This window comes from Micropterus dolomieu, linkage group LG04 (genome assembly GCF_021292245.1).
Source record: "Micropterus dolomieu isolate WLL.071019.BEF.003 ecotype Adirondacks linkage group LG04, ASM2129224v1, whole genome shotgun sequence".
Lineage (NCBI taxonomy): Eukaryota > Metazoa > Chordata > Actinopteri > Centrarchiformes > Centrarchidae > Micropterus > Micropterus dolomieu.
In genome coordinates, this window is record NC_060153.1 from 10419606 (window position 1) to 10435551 (window position 15946).

At 40.4% G+C, this 15946-nt stretch overlaps 2 protein-coding genes and 1 long non-coding RNA gene across 7 annotated transcripts; 1 reads left to right on the plus strand and 2 right to left on the minus strand.

The window, feature by feature from the left end:
- Positions 1-561: 561 nt before the first annotated feature.
- LOC123969601 (perilipin-2-like) lies at positions 562-4906 on the minus strand. Its single transcript, XM_046047160.1, has 8 exons — positions 4832-4906; positions 4196-4328; positions 4047-4077; positions 3459-3663; positions 2726-2808; positions 2362-2611; positions 2124-2260; positions 562-988 (listed from the first exon to the last, which is right to left on the minus strand). Exons 3-8 carry the CDS (start codon positions 4065-4067, stop codon positions 653-655), a joined length of 1032 nt encoding a protein of 343 aa, XP_045903116.1. The 5' UTR covers positions 4068-4077; positions 4196-4328; positions 4832-4906; the 3' UTR covers positions 562-652.
- Positions 3578-15529, plus strand: LOC123969599 (WD40 repeat-containing protein SMU1-like). 5 transcript variants are annotated; one of them, XM_046047157.1, is made up of 13 exons: positions 3578-3713; positions 6164-6403; positions 7812-8022; positions 8114-8266; positions 8350-8466; positions 9763-9885; positions 10383-10502; positions 10933-11049; positions 11283-11410; positions 13373-13499; positions 13623-13784; positions 14361-14513; positions 14745-15529. In XM_046047157.1, the coding sequence occupies exons 2-13, from the start codon at positions 6378-6380 to the stop codon at positions 14841-14843; spliced, it is 1536 nt and encodes a 511-aa protein (XP_045903113.1). In that variant the 5' UTR covers positions 3578-3713; positions 6164-6377; the 3' UTR covers positions 14844-15529. The 5 variants fall into 5 exon arrangements, with proteins under 5 accessions (XP_045903113.1, XP_045903111.1, XP_045903110.1 ...); XM_046047155.1 differs by having other exon boundaries at positions 3676-3713; positions 4835-6403; XM_046047154.1 differs by lacking the exon at positions 3578-3713 and adding an exon at positions 4217-4323 and having other exon boundaries at positions 4835-6403.
- On the minus strand, positions 9554-15266 carry LOC123969602. The gene is made up of 4 exons (XR_006824767.1): positions 14990-15266; positions 10377-10477; positions 10085-10248; positions 9554-9820 (listed from the first exon to the last, which is right to left on the minus strand). It is a non-coding gene; the product is annotated as an uncharacterized LOC123969602 (long non-coding RNA).
- Positions 15530-15946: the final 417 nt, after the last annotated feature.

Sequence of the window (15946 nt, forward strand, 5' to 3'; positions counted from 1 at the left end):
AAATCATCTCAGCAACATCTACGTTCAGCACTAAAGCTGATGATACACGGCAACTTTGAGCAATCTTGCTAGTGGCAAGTGCGACTGTTTAACGGATAGCAGCGGTGTGGTGGGGGGAAGGGGATTACCGTAGTAATCTTTACTCATTACCGTTAACGTTGCTCTGTGTATCATCAGCTTAAGGCTTGCTGTGTGAACATATCCAAGTGACTTTGGCCAAGGCATGACTGTTGGTGCCAGATGGGGACGGTTTGAATCTCAAATCCATGTCAAAGCACATCATCCCAAACTGGCTCTAACATGAGAATGACTTCAGTGTACACCAGTTGTCAATCCAAAAGAGCACCTTTTGGGGTTTGGTGGAACTTGAGAAAAACAGCATCACTGTAAAGAAATCTGTATTGACAGTCATGTTGAATCCATGCCGTAAAGAATTCAGGCAGTTCTGGGAGCCCTACTTAGGATTAGATCACATTAGAAAGGTGTACCTAATGAAGTGGCAACTGAGTGTAGGCTTTACAGTACTTTGTTTTCCCTCAACAACCGCCAGACTCAGAGGAATCAAAGTTCATGATATTAAAGTTTTATTTTATGACAATTTGCAGTTGCATTCTCTTAAGAGCTGTGGCACAGCACACATCTTTATCAAATCTCAACGACGAACACATCCTTTAACATTACACCCTCGGTCAAACACGATCTTGGTCGGCCGCCTCTTTCGGCTTATAGGTGTAGGTTGTTGGGGGACCTGGACCACGTCCTTGTGAGTTGATGTGGTCTCAGCAGCATTGGAACAACTTTCATCCTGATTAGACTGGTGTTTGGATGGCGGGCAGCGTAAGTTATACATCTGGGACATGAAGAAGCACACAGACACAAGCTGATGCTGCACATACCGAGGCAGCCCATGGATGCTCCAGGCCAAGGTCACCCAGTTGGTCTGAAGGTCCTGAACCAGACCTGGAGACCTGCACAAATTCTCAATGACCTGTTGAGCAAAGGACAAAAAAAAAAAATAAATATACAAAATTACCTTTTAGTTTAGTTAAAAAGTTCAATTTAGCAAAAAGATATTTCTCTTGGAGGTGAAAAAAAGTTAATCAGGTGAGTGAAATGAAAATGGGTGCAAGGTTATTTTTTTTCCCCTTTATCAAAAACATTGACACAGGAAAAGCACAGGTGTAAATAAGACCGATGACGACATTTAGCTGCATCAGTTTATGGTCCTGGTATTGGGTGCGCTTGCTCACTTGAATAGAACTGAGTCAGTGTTAATGATCTTAGTAACAACTGTGCTATTCATGCTGTGACAAGTCAAAGTGTCTGCTGTGAAAAAGGCCTATTATGTGGCCAGCCAATGGTTTCATTCATACAAAAAAAAAAAAGTCAAATTATTATAAATAATAAAATGACAATTATATTTCCACTTTCTTAGCACGAGTTACATGTTTAAGTGAACAGTCACATTAAACTTGTACAACTGTCACTGCAAAGAAAAGGTGTTAATTGTGCCAAAACTGGTGAATACTTGATTCTTGTTAGGGTTCAGTCTCGCAGTTGTGTTTAACAACCACATTATTTCCTAGATAACTCCATTATGAAATCTCTTTTTATATAATTTAATGTTCTGTTTGCTTCAACAATGCGTGAGCATAACTAGCCTACTGCTTCAGACTCAACCACCCTTCCACCTCTTGTTAAAAGGGAATAGTTTTAACATTTTGGAAAATGTGCTTATTCATGCTTTCTTGCAGAGGTAGATGAGAAGACCAATACCACTTTAATCTCATCGCTGTGAAATGGAAACTCCAGGAACGTAAAAATACCATTAAAAGATGCCAAAAAGTCAAGTTATCTACTGGCACATAACTCCTCCTAAAACCACAAGTTGTCAGTTTTGTGTGAACTACACAAACGAGATATGTGTTAAGTTGTGAGCCTGGCAGGCAGATTTCGTCTTACCTTAACACAGTTCCCAGTCTTTATGCTAAGCTTACCGACTGTAGCTTTATATTCAATAGATATTAGATGAGAGGAGTGATACCTCTAACTCTCTCTCGCAAGAAAGCAAATAAGCGCATTCCCCAGTGTGTCAATTCCTTTAAACTGTCCTCACAGCACACCTGAACAGATTGCATCTTGGACCCAACCATGTTGTAGGTCCTCCTATACAGCTTGGCAGCCAGGGAAACCAGTCGCACAGAGTAACTGCTCCTGAGTGTGGCTGCCTCAAAACCCTCCAACAAGTGAGCTGCTTCTTCTGTGAAGTCAGCGAGAAGATATTGAGTGACAAAGGCGAGTTTAAGTTCTGAATGTCACATCTAGCCATTTGACATCAGTTAAGTCCACATTACTCTGTACCTTCATCTTCTTCAGTGGGAGGAAACACTCGGTCCATCAGAGCCTCTGACATGATCAGAGTAGAGTCCAGTCCTGCACTGGCCATACTGATGGTTCTCTCAACAAGTGACTGGTCATCCTGGTCGTCAGCCTGCTGTATCCTTCCGATCAGCCATGTGACCGTGTGCTGCACACAGTCCATAGTTCCGCTGGCTGCGATGTTCACCACGGCCTGGATCTCGTGCATCTTGTTCTTTGCAGTTGCAACAATCTGTTTGAAACAATGACAGAAACAGGACAGACAATCTTAGATTCTTGAGCAGTTTGGGGAGAATAGTGCAGTTATTTTGTGGGGCTCGTGAAGATTTGAAAGAGGAAAGGTTACCTGCTGTGTGGGTGTGTGAAGCACTGGGAACACAGTCTCCAGCCAGTCAAGACTTTTACATGCAACATCATTTGCAATGGAAACTGTGGAGATATTCCAGACAGTCAAGCAATTATTAGATGCTTTCTCATTTCTACAATAAATGGCACCTGCAGTCTTCTTTTGGCAGAGATCTTGACCCTGTAACTTTATTATCTGCATCATCTTTTTGATGAAACAGCAACATAAAAAACAAACAAAAAAAAAAAATAAAAAACCTATTAGCCCTTGACATAAATTATTCATTTGGGTACACATACACTAATTGTGCTGCTAATGTATGAAACATTTTAGCTTTCTTCAGCCTTCTGTCCTGAGCTTGTCCTGAAATAGAGCCCCCAAAAACCTTATGCATGTTAGAACTGAAAAATTAACTATTAGTCAATTGACAAAAAAGAAACAATTTGTAGTTAAGAAAAAAAAAAAAAAAAAAAAAAAAGTGTGTGTTTAAGTGTAAGCTCACCTTTGGATTCTGAACTAATGGTTGGCATCTTGTGTTGGAGTGTTTCTCACAAATGTCTGACATTTTATAAACAAATTTGGTTATAACTGATAATGAAAATAATCGTTAGTTGCAAGTTTCCTTTAATCCACTGGTCACATCCAAAGTAGGCTACATCATAAATGTTAGCAGTATGCATAGGAGTATGACAAGTACAGCCTGAAATGTAAGCCCTCACAGTAGGCTACTCACTCTGGGGCTCCAGTTTATGAATGACAGGGGAAACTCTGTCACAGGCTGCTGAGCCTATAGCGGTCACACTGCTCTCCAGCACCTCACACACAGACCTCAGTTTAGGGTGGGTGCTTTTAGTGTCGATGTACAAGACCGACAGCTTGGTACAAGCAGAGTGAACCATGGGCATCTTGGCCAGTCTGGCAGCTGCAGTCTGTACCTTCTGCAAGAGAACGGCAGACAACAAACTCAAATCCAGATACACTCCTTGAGGTGAACAAAATAAGTGATGTTTTAATTGATAAACAGTTGTTGTGAAGTAAAATGTGCGTAGACTATTGTGCTCAAAACCAACAACCACCTTCAAGTTGCCGAAATAAAGTATCAAAATGGAAAACCCCAGTTCCAATAGGCTAGATATTTTTAGGGACCTTTAATTGCTGCGTTTCGCATCTATCACACTATTTTCTACAAGATTCAACGGGAAGACATTGTAAGCAACAAACTGGGTTTAAAAAAAACGCAGAAAGACAAAGCAATTCAGGCGTTGATGCAGTGTGAGTACAGGTGAAGAGGGTTAATCTATCTGGATTGTAGGCTACTCACCTGGTTGTTGTTCGACGGCATAATTAGTAGCCTACACTTTGATAAAGGGGGGAAAGAAACGGGCTTAATATGAGTAAACGTTAGAAATGTTAACTTCTTTGTGGACTTTTGTCATTTTAAGAGGATGATAAAGAAAATAAAACACTCACCCTCCTAGGTAGCCTACTGCTTCGTAGGAAAACCGTCGCTCACATAAGGTGGTGTGTAGGTAATTAGCGCTCACCTGTGCTAAATGCTGCTCAGAAGCTCTGGCTGTTCTCGCGATATGCCAACGATGGTAGGCTATGAGACATGATGATACGAAACAATGTTCCAGTTATTAAGTAACCTATTTTTCTGTCTTCGTCTTTTGTGGTAGGCTTCCTAACAAAGGTGGTTATGCAACAACAACAAAAATGATTATTATAAAATGTTTTTATCTAATTGTCATGAATAGTTAGCCTATATGAATGTCCAGGAAGTTCAGGTTCAGGAATTTAGTGCTCAACCGATATTCAGTTTCCTAAATTTATTCTGCATATAGCCTATTGTATAATTATTCGTTGACACATTTCACATTTTTGCAGTTTAGCTGACCATCCATCTGTGCACTGACTAAAATACTCCCAAAAAGGCCTAATTGTATTTAATTAATGAAGTGGCATCAGAAGAACACTATTTTCCCTATAGGTTACCAAATAAGTTATTTCCAGGACAGGCTAATTATTTGAAGATTATCATGAAGACATTTGTCATTGTAGTTTCTTACTGTCCTTGTATGTTCATTCAGTTCTTTGCATATTCACCAGAATTAATGCCATCACACGAGTCATCGCTGCAGGCTTGAACCTGCGCAGGGAAACCCCATTGGATTTCGATTCCAACGCCTTAACCAGTCGGCCATCACAGCTGGATAAACCGAGCAAAATAGTTCTTTCAACGAACAAACGCATCTGAGTCTGCATTTTGTATACTTATCATTTCTGACCAGTAATTGCTTTAGTGAATGAAAGATGAAGGTGTCCCGGAAACCGATGTCAGCTTGGGAAGCCTGTTGCAACTTATTTGATAACCGCCATGAATTTCAGAAACACATCGATAGTTTCTTACGTCAAACAAAACTCCCCGCCAAATTGCACCTGATTTCTGCAGACCACTGCAGTGATGAGCCAGCCTGCTGTTTTGCGCCTTTGAGAAGTGATCCACAATGAATGCTGATTTTAATGCGGACGTCCTCAATAGGACACAAGGGTCAAATAAATCTGCCATCACTGTCAGCTGAGCAGAGCTGTGAATATCACATGCAGCAGGCCCAGGAACACAAGCCCGGTCTAGTGTCAGTGACCAGACTGCTGTAAACATAAGGCTGCAGGGAACTAATGCCAATTTAATGTACCAAACAGCCACAGGAGTAAAGCAGCATAAAACCTAATCATCTCCAGCCGGAAGCTAAAGCAAGACTGTTCCATGTATTAATGATCAAACCAATCCATCTCCACCTGACTTGCTGCATCCTAACTGATCAGATTTTCTTAGTTGTCAAATATTATTTACTCATGTTTAAATCTTCTAGGGTTTACTTGTCTTTGTTTGTATTTATCTGTCACAATGTGGGCAAGCGTCTACTGTAGTAGTGTGATTCGGTTTGCAGTTTTTAGTTTTTCTGTTTTTCTGCAGAATATAGGCTGATACATCCTCCGTCATGGGATAACGAGGCTCCTGCTTATACCAACAGGTTTATTTACTGGTGTGGGCCTAATAGCAGAGGCAGCAAGGTTAAGTAAACGCTCTCAATGAAATGGCAAAAATCGTAGCTGATTAACACTCACAACCCACTACAGCGCCATACCCGCAACGTGTGATTACAGGAAGACACTGATGGCTGGTTATCACTTTGTATGCGGGGATTAGGTTAGGCAAAGATGCTCACAAGGCACACAGCTCTACATCTGCATATTGATGAGCAGTGAGCTGATTTTCCGGTAGATGACGTTATAAGAGAAATGTTTTGGCTCGTGCACAATTGTTCCTGAAGGTGAGCACACTCGAAGCCACGGGGTTCTGTCCGTGGTGCTGATGCAGCCTCCTTCACACAACGTGCCGAGAAAATGTTTCTTCTTTGTATCGGCATGCGTCAGGGAAGGAGGTGCGCTGCTCCAAGACTTTGTGTGGCAGCTGCAGTCACAGGGTTTGGGGCTGCTGCCCGCCGCAAAAAAATGCGAGACACAAGAGAAGCACGTGTAGTGGGTGGTCCCCGGCAGACGACTTTCACGTGGCTCTAGCGAGCGCCGAGCCAGAGCTGAGCCGCCACCGTTTCAGTCCGGTGCGGCACCAGCAGGAGACAACATCAGCATGGCTGCGGAGATGGAGCCCTCAGAGTAAGTGTGCTTTCCTTTTCTTTTCTTTCTTTCTTTTTTTATTTTTTGTTTGCTAAATAATGAGTTTTCAGTGATAGTTTGGTGATAATAACAGTATGATAAGACCACCTGTGTGACTAAAAGAAAACATCGGTGTTTCTTAAATATGATAGAGGCGCGTGGGTCTGTTATGGACACTGAGTTGTGGGCTACATTACGCATTCAGTTGGAATATTAGTTGCATCTTGACGGCCTCACTTATATTCATTTAGCTGAGACGAGATGCGTCATTCAAAAAGTTCCTTCTTTCAGTAAAACGTGATATCACTCTTAGGATGTGACACATGTGCCTGCATGTTCAATTTAAAACAAACAACTATACGAACCTACACATAGCGTTTACACCTGCAAATTAACATTTCTATGACGCTGTTTATTGTCTGCATACAGTTTTTGTACACCCATGTGGCTTATTTTGTTTAACTGGTTGTGGAACCTCCCATCCAGTCGCTGATAGGCTTTCATTAGGCTACTGTTTATTGTGGTCAGCATGCGACACATACGGCCATTTTCGCATGTGAGGCTGGTCAAATGGTCGCTTTAAACCAGTTAATCTGATGTTCTTTCTGATTCTGCAGAGAGAGACAGAGAGAGAGAGAGTCCAGGCTGTTTTGCAGCCACTATAAATATATAGTGTCTGTTTCCTCCACATGTGCCTGTTGATCCAATAGGCTCTCCACGCATTGCAAGGATGTGGGTTTGCAGTTTTTATTGGTTAGTTATTTAATCTTCCTGTGGGGAAAAGGTGGGAGGGGAGCACACATTGTTGCCAAATTGAAACTGGTCTTGTGCTGGTGGCTGGTTTACTCATGTCTCTGCACATGTACATGTGCACGTGAAAGACTTTAAAACGTCCTGCAGGGTAATGCTGATGGAGTGACAGCAGAGGGGGAGATGGAGTGTTAAAATGCCCAGCAAATGGCTCTGAAGTGGGCCAAAATCCACATGAAGCAGGATCCCTGCTCTTGTCATGATGATTATGTTGCATATAATCGGTTCTTTTGACAGTTGTGCCAAACGATGGCATCACATGTGTGAAAATAAAACAGTGTTTCAGTGTCCAGTGGATGACTCACAATCATTAGACTGTGATTGAAGTGATAAACGCTGAAATTTGCAAAGATCAAGATACACCAGAAAAAAACATCATGTGACAACACAGAATCTCTCCTACGGAGAAATGGTATTGGTGGTGGTGTGTATGACCAAATCCTGAGCACAGACTGCAGCTGGTAATTTAACTCTCATAGAAACAATGTCAATGCTTGAATGACTTCACATTTTTACTTGTTACTCTGTGGGCCTACACGCATTTGTAGGTAGGACTTTCAGTCAGCATGGGGTTGTAACATTAACCTTTCTTGTCTAGCGTGATCCGCCTGATAATGCAGTACCTCAAGGAGAACAACCTCTACCGAACGCTGACCACCTTGCAGGAGGAAACCACCGTCTCACTCAACACGGTGGAAAGCATCGACAGTTTCATAGCAGATATAAAGAGCGGCCACTGGGACAACGTCCTGCTGGCTATCGAATCCCTCAAGTTGCCTGATAACACACTTATTGACCTTTATGAGCAGGTGAGCTTTGCACTGATGAGCTTATACTCTTCTTGCCTTGATTTCTTTTTTAAATTAGCAGCATCTGATGGATGCTGATCTCGTTTAACAGGTTGTAATGGAGCTCATTGAAATGCGAGAGGTGGGAGCGGCTCGCTCTCTCCTCAGACAAACTGACCCCATGATCATGTTAAAGCAGACGCAGCTAGAGAGGTACATCCATTTGGAGAACCTGCTAACATGCTCCTACTTTGACCCCCGAGAGGTAAGACAAATAAAGGTTTCTACTTTTACACAACTCCATCACTAAGCACTTTATAAAATAACGTACTTTTCCTCTTGCTTCAGGCGTACCCGAAGGGCAGCAGCAAGGAGAAGCGGCGCAGGGCAATAGCTGAGGCGTTGGTGAGGGAGGTCAGCGTGGTGCCCCCCTCTCGCCTCATGGGGCTCCTGGAACAAGTTGGCGTGAGTATACCGATCAATATCTCTCTCAATACTCACTCTAATTATATGAGGGAAGCCATTAAATCAATGTCCACAGCATCCCAAACTATCTTCTCTCTTTCTCTCCTTTCACTACTGTAATGTATGTACACACGGTGTGCCCAACTTTATTAAAGGTTCTTAGTGATGGTGTCCTACATGAACACACATTTTCTTGTTAGTACAGTTTTGGTAAAATCACAGGAAAGAGTTTCCTTTTTTTTTTTTTTTTTACCTTGCCTGAACTCTTCTCACTGTTTGAAGTGGGCAGGGCCAGATAAAGGTGATGTGATAAACCTCTGGGTATCAATCAGAGTTTAGCAGCATCAGACAGTTGTAGGGCCGTTTGCTCATGTTGCCAGATCACAAGTAAGTGTGTTTTTCATCCACCTGTTTTTAGCTGGAATTTCAGATAAAATCTGCACTAAATTTTCACGGAAACTGGATTAATGTTAATCAAATCAGATCAAACTGCACCCACACAGTCCTGATGAAGAAGATTAGCTGAGCTGCTGAACTCTTAATAAATAATAACTTCGGATTTTGTCTATCTCTGAACCATAACTTTGATTTTTGCTCATTTAGGCATGAATATTTAATGTTAAATATTTAATGAGAAGTACTTAAGATTTGAAAACAAATTTTCATGTGCTTTAATGATTTCAGTACATAGAAGAAATGCAGTCATTGAATAAGTCCCAAACCATCAATTTAATTTGTTTTTTTATATATAATTATTTATTCAATAGGTCGATTAATACATCCCACTGTTTCTTTGCTATCTTTGGTATTTAAACAGAGAGAGCAGTACCTTTTTCCCAGGGGAAGGTTCTTGCATTTGTTATACAGGTGCCTGTGCCAATGCAATATACTAATACTAACAAGTATAAATGATCTAACAAAGTTGATAGTATGTAGGCTGTATTATACAACATATTGTTGTACTAAATTATAAAGCTGCTATTCAAACTGCTTGAAATTTGAAAACTTATCAAGAAGCGATTTTTCCCAAGGTTTTGACTTTATTTCTTTGTTTTGAGAGCGCAGCATCTGTTATTCACAATTTAATTGTGCAGTTTTCAAGCTTATTTTCCCCCTTGCATTACATTACGGGATAAGCAACACTTTATTTAAAAAATCAACTACTTTGAATCTTCAAGTTAGCATTTTTTAGTATTCCAACACTTGATTTTGTTGAGATCGTGACAATGAAGAAGTTAAAAGGCAAAAACTACTTTATGTTTTCTGCTGACTGTTCCCCATCCCTGTTCCACGCAGTCTATGAGACTAGAGCAGTCGCCGGGTCATCTCTCCCCCGAAATGGCCATTGAAACGTCTGGCAACAAAGAAAGACATGTGGAGAAAGAGAGCTTTCCAACGCAGCTGTACCGTCACATCAAGGTAAACCACTACTAAGTGTTCACCCTAAAATTTAATGATTTACATTATGGTAACTTGCATTTTTGTCTCCAAAATAAAGTGAGTGCCCATAATCTCATGCACACGCGCGCGCACACACACACACACACACACACACACACACACACACACACACACACACACACACACACACACACACAAAACTAATTACTTTACTCACCTGAAGGCACTTGTCTTAGTCTCTATCTGACTTGCATCCAGATGGAGATAGCTGAATTGTTTGTCCTTGCTTTTCCTCTGCCCAGGGTTTTGAGTGAGAATGGTCAGCCCACACAACTTTAGACTGCAGCATGGTGGGAAAACTTAATACCTCCCTGGGGTTGCCTGTTATTAATTTGTGTTTATTTATTTCTCAGTGCACCTGGATCACAGGCAGTAAATCAAACAAGCAAGCGTGTTTTCTTTAGAAGATAAAGGAATGTTAATGAGGTGTTTCTGTGTGTCGTTTGAACCTGCAGTTTGGACGGCGGTCGCATGTGGAGTGTGCCCGCTTCTCTCCTGATGGCAAGTACTTAATCACTGGATCGGTGGACGGGTTCATTGAGGTCTGGAACTACAACACAGGAAAAATAAGTAAGGTAAATATGTTTAATATTATGACACTTTACTATACTGAGACTTCTTATTCCAATTTATTGTGTTTACTTTATTTAAGTTGGTTTTGGAAACTAATTCCTGTTTATACATTTTAATTGGATAATGTCTATACTATTTTGGAGCATGTTGTCTTAATCTATTAATATAGTTTGTATGTTTTGTTTTAACAATGACTTAATGCTGCCCTCTATGACGAAAATAGATTTGAATCTTAACAAGACTGTTACCTGTTTAAATAACAGGACATTTAAAAAATGTGTAAGTATATTACAACATGTATATATTAAAAAGTATGATAGAAATCTTCCATTTATTTAATTTATTTCCTTGTTTCTCTGTTCTATACGGTTGTGTGTGTGTGTGTGTGTGTGTGTGTGTATGCATGTGCGTGTGTTTGCATGGATGAATTAGGATTTAAAGTATCAGGCCCAAGATAGCTTCATGATGATGGATGATGCTGTGCTGTGTATGTGCTTCAGTCAAGACACAGATCTACTGGCAACTGGAGCTCAGAATGGCAAAATAAAGGTTGGCTCTTATAAAAGTATCTTCCGATACTGTCAGTTAATTTTATTTACTTACAACAATTTAATGTTAAGTCTTCTTATTGCTGTATGGAAATGGAAATGAGGGCAGAACAATGTCAATAATATAGATACAATTATGTAGTGTTTTCAGCTGAGTAGTCTCATTGCATCTTCTCTCCTACACTGTATGTGTGTGTGTGTGTGTGTGTGTGTCTGTGTTTGTTGTTGCGGAAGGTGTGGAAGATACAGAGTGGCTTGTGCCTGCGCAGGTTTGAGCATGCGCACAACAAAGGTGTGACCTGTCTGAGCTTCTCCAAAGACAGCAACCAGATCCTGAGTGCCTCCTTTAACCAGACCATCAGGTGGGATGTAATGCTAACATGATGTCTGTGCAAAGTGAACACCCTGTAGATACTTGACATTTTCTGATATGCATAGTACTGTAATTACAGTACTCATGAGTTAACTTTACCTAAACACGTTGTGCAAACATATACATTCTGTGTGGAGGACTTTGAGACTTGCAAATGATGTTACAATGAATTGGACAATAAACAGTGAGATTACAGGAAGTCTTGAATAAGAATAAGTCAATATATAGATAAATGTTTCATATTAAATAGATGGGGGGTGGAGGGCAAAACTGAATCAATACATAATACAGTAAATTAAATGTTAGTGTTTAAAAGTAAAGTAAATACCTGAATTCACAAACAATGTACCAATAATTTTGAAAGACAAAAACAAAACATGGTGGGAGCTTTGTTGTGGCAAAACTTTGCTTGTCCGGTGTGGGAGGAAGTGAGAGCTCTCACTGACCTCAGACATGATTCACAAAAGTTTTAAAGGCGCACACATGAATATGAGTTCACCTTGAAAGCAGTGAGCTCTTTTTACATCCCACAGTGGATTAGCACAATGTTTCTACACCAGACCATATGAATAATATGTGAAAGTAGAAAAGTAGATGGGAAAAGATTTGGCAAAAGAAAATGCAGATTTTAATTTCCTCCCCAAAACTGTATAATTAATTGATAAATTTGGCCGTTTCTTTCTCTTTCTCACCCTTTAATGGTTTTCTCAACAGTTTGGTAGAGTGCATTATGAGATGTGATATTATATTAGAATTAATTTGCACCTAAACTGATTGAGCATCTAAGCCCAAAAAACCCCATGGTGCAGTGTGGTATTCAGAACAAGACCTTTTCAGGTGTCTTTCTTCCAAGAAGTTAGCAGCAGAAGGTTTGCTGAACAGAACAATGTAAATATATACCACCCAAAAAGTCTGACTATAAAAACATGCTCAACCAATATTTTAACAAAAACCGAATAGTGCCATCTAGTTATAAACGCTTATCAGTATAATACATGTGGTGGAATTTCATTTTATATTTGTAGAATTTTTGTTTTTGGTGTAATTCTTGGGAAAGTTTTTCAAATTAAAATGATTATTTTATATGTTTTTTATTTGTTTTGCTGTAAATGGACATATCAACCATGTGGTAGAGGCTCATAATAAAAAAAAACTATCAGTTAAAATTAGTGTAGTTTTAGTAGAAAAGGGACCATTATGAGCTGTATTTTCAAATTGATAACTCTACAAATTCTGTTATTTATTGAGGAATCTGTTAATCTATTTTTTCTACTTTTTCTTCTTTATCCAATTAACCATTAGTTAATCTGAAGTGAACGGAATAGCTTTTTAAACCTTCGAAAAATCTCCATAATTTCATGCAGATATCAGACGTCAGCAGTTTATGCTTGATGTCATATGGTGCTCGCATGAGTCATGCACCTGAATGTAAATATGCTGGGGCAAGGATGTCTGCCTTTCACTTCTTCTCTCATAGTCACACACACAGACACACACAGTGAATCCCCTTTTTGAGGAGCTGAACATCTATTTCTGACTCCTGGGGGTGTGAACTGAGCCTCTCTGCTGTGTTGGAAGCACATGTGCTGTGTGGGTGTAGCTGAGAGACCATGTGCTCAGGCTCAAAGCTGCAACGTGTTCCTCCCTTTGCAAATCCATGCGCTGGGAGTCTGAATTGTTTACATTTGCTAAATCATCCTCCCAGAGACGGAGTGAATCAGTGAGCATTAGCCGTTTTGTCATGGTTTGACTAATCCGCACCCAGTCAGTCCACGGGAGCTAAAAATAACACATCGGCTTCGCAGCAACACGTTTTGTCTGCTCTCAAGAAAAATGCCGTCTTGAGTTGAATAAACATGGATTTATTCATGAGTCAGAGCTGCTGTTTATTGGATTTAGTATGTTATAACAGCTTTTATGTTTGTCAATTTCTCAACAATATCATTTTCAGAATCCATGAACTGAGGTCAGGCAAGACACTAAAGGAGTTAAATGGCCATTCATCGTTTGTAAATGATGCATCTTTCACTCAAGATGGATTTCACATCATCAGTGCCTCATCTGATGGCACAGTTAAGGTACAATGAGAAAATAATTTGACTATAATTCATGTCTGTGCTGCATCAGGATTATTATGTAGCTGGGAAAGTACTGTAACATAATGTCATTTCCCAACCCTGGGATTCATGTGCATATTTTAGATTTGGAATGCAAAATCGGGCGAATGCATCCACACTTTCAAATCTCTGTCTCGGACATCAGAGCTCCCCGTCAACAACGTCATTCCTCTGCCCCAAAATCCAGAGCACTTTGTGATTTGCAACCAATCCAACACGGTGGTCATCATGAACATGCACGGTCAGGTGAGCTCTCTCTTACATATAATCCATACACGAGGCACTTTCATATCAGGATTGACTGTAGTTACCACACTAGTAGTCTGTCACATTCATTATATATTATTCATATTCATTGAGTCACCAACAATGCTAGTGGCTCTGTGAGGCTTTGGCACAGTGTGACGCTTGCAGCTAAATGCTAATGTCAACATGCTCACAACAACAATGCTAACATGCTTATGTTTTGCAGGTATAATGTTCACCGTCTTAGTTCAGTGTATTTTAGCAGGCTAACTTTTACTAATTAGCATTAAACACAAAGTGCTGCTGAGGCGGATGGGAAGGTTATGGGATCATCAAAGTGGTTACTGTTCATCCTGAGAGGAACATGGATCTCTGTACCAACTCTCATGGCAATCCATCCAACAGCTTTTGAGATATTTCAGTCTGGACCAAAGTGATGGACCAAATGACTCATGACGCTTTGAAAACTCCCATGAACAACTCACATTGTTAATTGCACCAACTCTAGTTGTGCTATAATACCCACACGATACTGATCTTAGTAGAAGCTAAATGTCTTCTTCTCTTCCTCCTCAGACTGTGAAGACCTTCAGCTCGGATAGAAAGGATGGAGCCAACTTTGTGTGTTGCACCCTGTCACCCCGCGGGGAGTGGATTTACTGTGTGGGAGAGGACTTAGTGCTGTACTGCTTCAACTACACGACGGGAAGGCTGCAGAAAACGCTTACCGTAAGCTCTGCTGCTAATATTCAGTCATTATCACAGTCTGTTAGAGGAGGCAGCTCATCCACGCTCAGCGGCTGCCAATGTTTTTTTTACCTAGCTCTTCCTTATCTCATTTTATACTCTGACTTTGTCGCTGCTGCTGTGTAGCAATCCTACTGAGTTCCAACAATGAAACAGGAAAGGCTGGTGGGAAACAGAGAGTGTGTGGTGATCTCTATTCCTCTGCGCTCACAGGTTCACGAGAAAGACGTAATTGGCATCGCGCACCACCCACATGAGAATCTGATTGCCACATACAGCGAGGATGGCCTCCTACGGCTATGGAAACCTTAAACTGTCGCCTGCATTGTGATATGGAGGACCCAGAGAGCCTTACACTTGGTCATAAAGTGATTCATTCATTTCTACACTTTACAAATGGATACATTCTTCCATCAGTAAATTATAAACCAGTTCACTGATTGAGAGAACAATCTCACCACTAAGTCTATTCAGTAGCTGTTCTGGAGCTTTAGGTCATGTCACATGATCTTCATCAGCAGATTTCCAGTTGTCATGGAATTGTAGATGCTAAACTCTCCTGAGCACTTCTTGTAAATGGTGGCTTAAAAGCTGAGGTTCCAAATGAATTTCTTTTCCTCGGAAACAGCAGTTTAGAAAACAGTCAGCTCCGTGGCAAATGGGCAAACTCCATTTGCTGATGAGCATCATGTGACTTGACTGAAAGCACCATAACAGCTACTAAATGGAGCCTGTGGTGGCAATGTTTCCTGAACTGCTGTTTCCAAAGTCAAGCATATACTTGGAACTTCCGTAATGAATTGTTTATTTTCAATGTCCACAAGTTCAGGTGATAGCCAATGCAAGTGTCTGTTACGTCTGATGGTGGATTAGAAAGACTGTGCACAGTGTACACATTGGGAAAGTGGCAAAATAATCCAGTTGACAAATAAAATAAAATGTTAAAAAAAAAAAGTAAAGAGGAGGCAACTTGGTAAATCAAAATGAAATAAAATAATCCTTTCAATCTCTCTTAAAAATTAAAGGAACAGGCCATCAATATTCTATATTATATAAGACCACAACCAACTATACTTGATTATACTGAAGATGTATATCTTTAAAAGTGGGTAACAAATATATAGTTTCTTTTTCTTTCTTTTTTTAAATGCTTAATAATTTTCTAAAAACAGCTGGGCACTTCAGTTTGTAGCAAATGTTAATCAAACAAGAGTAATAATGCATTTGTTGACTAGTTTCAGCTGTGGATTAATACACATTCGGTGCTTTAGTGAATATTTACAGCAGTAGGACGGTGCGGGCGACAGTACTCATGTTCATGGTAATAATGGAACATGTCACCCTGGGGAACGCTGTGGCACATTGATGTGTTTTTAATAGTATTTTGACAATAATGGCGGTGTATGGCATAGAGT